Source organism: Rattus norvegicus, chromosome 5, assembly GCF_021556685.1.
Source record: "Rattus norvegicus strain SHRSP/BbbUtx chromosome 5, alternate assembly SHRSP_T2T, whole genome shotgun sequence".
In the NCBI taxonomy this organism is placed as follows: domain Eukaryota; kingdom Metazoa; phylum Chordata; class Mammalia; order Rodentia; family Muridae; genus Rattus; species Rattus norvegicus.
In genome coordinates, this window is record NC_141538.1 from 162,272,501 (window position 1) to 162,277,504 (window position 5,004).

At 43.4% G+C, this 5,004-nt stretch overlaps 1 protein-coding gene across 5 annotated transcripts in view; it reads right to left on the reverse strand.

Annotated features, from left to right (window-relative positions):
• Window positions 1-4,488, reverse strand: part of Aadacl3 (arylacetamide deacetylase-like 3) — a 10,314-nt gene extending 5,826 nt beyond the window's left edge. The window contains exons 1-3 of one of the 5 annotated variants that reach the window (XM_087549481.1): window positions 4,396-4,486; window positions 4,010-4,219; window positions 3,768-3,906 (exon numbers count right to left, since the gene is read on the reverse strand). In XM_087549481.1, coding sequence (XP_087405607.1) covers window positions 3,768-3,818 — 51 coding nt within the window. In that variant the 5' untranslated portion in view covers window positions 3,819-3,906; window positions 4,010-4,219; window positions 4,396-4,486. 5 annotated transcript variants of the gene reach the window in all.
• Between the last annotated feature and the right edge of the window lie 516 nt (window positions 4,489-5,004).

Genomic DNA, 5,004 nt, shown 5'->3' on the forward strand with positions numbered 1-5,004 from the left:
CTCCATGTAATCCTGACTATCCTTAAACTTGCTCTGTAGGCCAGGCTGGCCTCAAGCTCAGAGATCCACTTACTTCTGCTTCCTTAGTGCTGGCATTAAAGCATACAACTCCATGCCCAGCTTCTCTCTGTTTTTCTATTTGCTTTGTCTTTTGCTGTATGTTTTTTCCTCTGGGGGGGGGGAGAGAAAGAGAGAGAGAGAGAGAGAGAGAGAGAGAGAGAGAGAGAGAGAGACAGAGAGAGAAAAAGAGAGAGAGAGACAGAGAGAGAGAGAGGGAGAAGGAGGAGGAGGAGGCATGGAGTGAAATGGGGGGGGGAAGGGAGAATCTGAAAGGAGAAGAGGGAGGGAAAACATAACTAGAATATACTGTCTTTAAAAAAATTCAAATAAGTAAATAAGTGAATATTCCTGGGTCTTTCCAGGAGTTTCTAGTCCTAAATTACAACCATTTTGCACTCATATCAGATTTTTTTTCTTTTTGGTGTGTATGTCCTGTATTGGGTATATATGATGTATGTTTTGGTGTGTGTATCCTATGTTGGATATGTGCAGTGTGTGTACTTATTATTGTACGTATATGCACATCTGTGTAATCATGAGGAAGCCAGAGGTCAACACTAGGCGTCTTTCCTCAACTACCCCACCATATTTATTTATCCAATTATCTATTATTTTATTGCATTTATTTACTATTGTGTATGTGTGGGTATTCATGAGTCACAGATCATGTGGTCATGTGGACAGAGGACAACTTGACAATAGTCAGTCCTGTTCTCCCACCGTGTGGGACCCAGAGGTAGAAGTCAGGTCGTCAGGCTTGGTAACAATTGACATTAGCCACTGTGTCATCTTGTAGACCCATCTACTTTATTTTTTGAGACAGGGTCTCTTACTGAACCTGAAATTTGTCTCATCAATTGAGCTAGTTAGCTGGCCAATGAGCTTCAAGGATTCACTTGTTTCAGTGCCTCTTTCCGTCCCTCCACGCATAGGCTCAAAACATGCTCAGCTCTATGCTTGGTTTCTCATGATCTGAACCCAGGTTCTCATGCTTCAGTAGTAGGCACTTTACAATTGGCACTATCTCCCCAGCACGATGCTCTTTAACAAATACGTCAAATTCATCCAGGAAGGCAGTTCGATTCCCAAATAGCTGTTGGACAAGTAATGTGTGATGGAAGGATGCACACACAAGAAGGGAACAAGTGATGGCTGCCATCTGATGGCATTGTGATGTCAAATGGATGAGGAGTCCACAACTTTCTATGTCTGTAGCAGATGAAAGAATCTTGTACTCAAAACACTTGTGATTCCTCCTGTGCTAGGGTTATAATTCAGCCTATGGTCCAGCCCTGGCGACTGTACTCTGCTAACCTCCTCACTTCCAATCCTCAATGGCAGGAAACCCTACGACCAGAGATTAGTGGTGAAAATAGGGTGATTTTCATCCTATCCATCAAAGCTATGGGCCCTTGCATTCTGACCCTTGAGAAAGCAAGCCCTGGTCTCCCTGCTGTTTGGCTACGCTTTACTCCTGGGTCTGCCCTCTGCATGAAGCTGTTTGTAGCTAGAGTCCTTGTGAGCTTCCTTAAAACTGGCCAGCCTCTGCCTCTGCTACCACGGACTACAAGCTCCCTTGAGGCACTCTACCTAGGACTTCCCCCGACCCCCACCATCCCTGAGCTCAGATCTTTGGCTGTGACGCACAGTGATTGTATAACACACCGTTAGAGAAAAAATCAATGGTGACAGTGTATGATGTGTAAAGAGGGTTTATTCTACTATGGATGCTGCAATACACCTTCTGAATAACTTAACTCCCAGATCCTTGAGAAATAAGGAAATAGGGGCTGCTAGGAGTTCCTATTTAGCAGACAAGGAAACTGAGTCGTGGTAACTAGGAACTTGAACTGTAGACTACAAAAGAGAATGCCAAAGGGAAAACCAAGGATTCTAGTCAAGCCATTGCAAAAGCAGGCCTAGGGTACTGTTTTAAGTGTGATACATTGGACTTAACATCATGATCTCCAGTTCCATCATTTTCCTAAAAAATATACTTTCTTTTCTTTTTCTTTAAGGTTGGATAAAATTCCATTGTATCTGGGCATGGTAATGCGTACATTTAATCCCAACACTCATGAGGCAGAAGCAGGCAGATCTCTCTTGAGTACAAGGCAAGCCTGGCTTCTAGAGTGAGACCTTGTCTCATTTTTTTTCATTGTGTGTTTCCTACTGTGCATTTTCTTCATCCTTTCATCTGTTGATAGATGTCTCGGGTGGTTTCATTTCCTGGCTATGGTGACTAGAGCAGCGGTGAACATGAATGCACAAACATCTCTGCGGTAGGATATAGAGTCCTTGGGCTGTTACAATAAGTGAGATGACCCAGATTTCAGAAAGATGTAAATCATGTTCTCTCTCACATCTGAATCCTAACATGATTTTTATATGTGTGTGTGTAAAAGTGGTTCTGAGTGTGGCTATGAGTTACAAAATAGGAAAGAGGCCATGAGATGGGGAAAGGGGATTTAAAAATGGGAAACAGAGCAACGGGACCTATGGGATATGAAGATAAATCAGAGATACAGGGGGTAGAAGATTGTAAGAGAGAGCAGGTTAGGGAGATAGAAGGAGAATCTACAAATTTTTTTCTTTAAAAAGGCTGTTATGAAAATCCAATATTTTCTATAACAATTGCTTAAAAAATAGATATCTTTTTTTGTCTTGTTCTTTCTGAGACAGGATTTCCCTTTGTATCCTTGGCTCTCCCAGAACTCACAATGTAGACCTCTCTGGCCTCAAGCTCACATAGGTCCACACACTTCTACCTCCACTGTGCTGGGACCGAAGACATGTGCCACCATGCCTAGCCTTAAAAAGATAGTTCTTAAAAAGACAAAAAAAAAAAACTTGTTAAAATTCTGATCTATGCAGCTCAGAAGTTTAGAGCAATGACTGCTCTTTTAGAGGACCCAGGTTCAATTCCCAGCACCCACATGGAGGCTCACAACCATCTATAACTCTAGTCCCAGGGCATCCTACAACACTCTTCTGGCCTCTGCAGGGACTGTGCATACATGGTAAACAGTCATGCATACAGACAAAACGTCTCTACACACAACATAAGTAAATCTTACTGTTTTTAAAAAGATGCGCTCTGTGATTCTGCTCATGTCCTGAGCTAATGTCCTAATTTGCTTTCCGTTTTCTTAATTTTGTTTGCTTGCTGACTCTTGCTAGCAGATCTGTAGCCATCAGAGCTCAAAAATGCATCTCTATCTTCAGCAAACAAAGAAGGAGAATAGCCTTTTCCCCTGAGTACCATAGTTCGAATATTCTCTGTTCCTTTGAGGGCCTGGTGGAAAAGGCCCAAGGGTAATGCTAGTACTAGGTAATAGAGCCTTTGGCAAGAAAGGCTTAGTGGGGGTCACTGAAGACATAGGTTGGTGGGAGAAGGTAGAGTATAAAAATAAAGCCTAAGCCAGGAGGTGGTGGTATTTGTCTTTAATCCCTAGGCAGATTCTGGAGGTGGAGACAGGCCTGGTCTACAAAGTGAGTTCTAGGCCAGCCAGGGGTATACAGGGAAATCCTGTCTCAAACAAACAAACAAACAAACAAACAAACAAGTCCCCAAACAAACACCCCCCCCAAAAAAGCAAAAAAAGGATTAAAGTCTAATGCTATACACACAATAAAATACACTGAGAAGTCCATTTGCTTTATGATAAATTAAAAAATAATGTCTGTTTTTAAAGGCACTATGGTACCTCAGCTCTCCTTCCTGGTTCCTTGGGACATGAGCAGTTTTCCTTGGCCATATGTGCTCTCTCTTAATCAGGCTGACAGCACAAGTTGCAACCTCAAAAAGCATGATTGTCTTGGGTATTTTGTTACAGTAATGGAAACCTGGTGAAAGCAAGCATTCTTTGAATTGTGTATAGTACCAAAGCATCCAGTATCTGATTTGTCCTAACATCAGGCAAAGGAGGCAAGCGAAGCAGAGACTCACCCATGTCAGTGACAGCTGGAGAAGGCAACTGAGGACTCGCAGCCTCATGGGGTGAGTGATGCCTTCAGGGATGTGTTCAGTCCATAAGTGTCTGCAGATCACCCACAGCACACTGCCCAGTAAGAACACAGCAACTGCATCTACAAGGAGTGTCAGGGCCAGAACCACCATGTTGCCTCTACCTCAGAGGAGGCCACGTATCGTTCGTACCTGTCACAGCCATGGAAGACAAAACAGATCACAGGTGTCTTATACATTACCTGTTTCCCTCTCCACCTCCCTGCTTCCTGTAAACACTGGCCCAGCCCAAGAAAGGTGTCACAGATCCAGGGGTGGGTGTGGCTCCGGGCCAGTGTCCGTACAGAGGAGAAAGTGGCTCCTATAACCTTATTCAGATGGAAAGAGGTCTTAGGAGCTCCTACTTGAATACTGGCATTGCTACTAGATATGGCATTGGGTAAGCCAAAGCGTTACTGTATTCATTAGCTACTTGCCCTTAGATCTTATTGCCCACACCCTAATTCTAGTCTTGCCACACTCACTGTTCCTCAACTAGGTGAGGAGGCCCCAGGGCCTTTGAGCTTGCTCTTTCTCTGTGCAACAACAACATCCCGCCAAATACCAGGTGTCAACTGGACTCAATTCTTTTTATCCTGTCTGTAGCTGTTCAAATGTCATCTTCTGCCTAGCTAGATATTTAAAATTGCTGTACCTCCCCGTCGATAGCCCCATGGCCCTATCCCACCACACTGCTTACTTCTTATTTGTGGCTTTTATCATCAACTAGGATGTCTGTACCTTGACTGTAGAACATACCTTTTGAATATAGAAAGGTTTATGTTGTTCTCTTTAAGATTGATTGATTTATTTTTATGTGTATGAGTAGGCGTGTATGTGCATCATGTCTTTTTGGTGCACTGGATGCCATAAGAAGGCATCAGATCTACTGGAATGAAGTGACAGGTAATTGTGAGCTACCACGTGGGTGCTGGGAA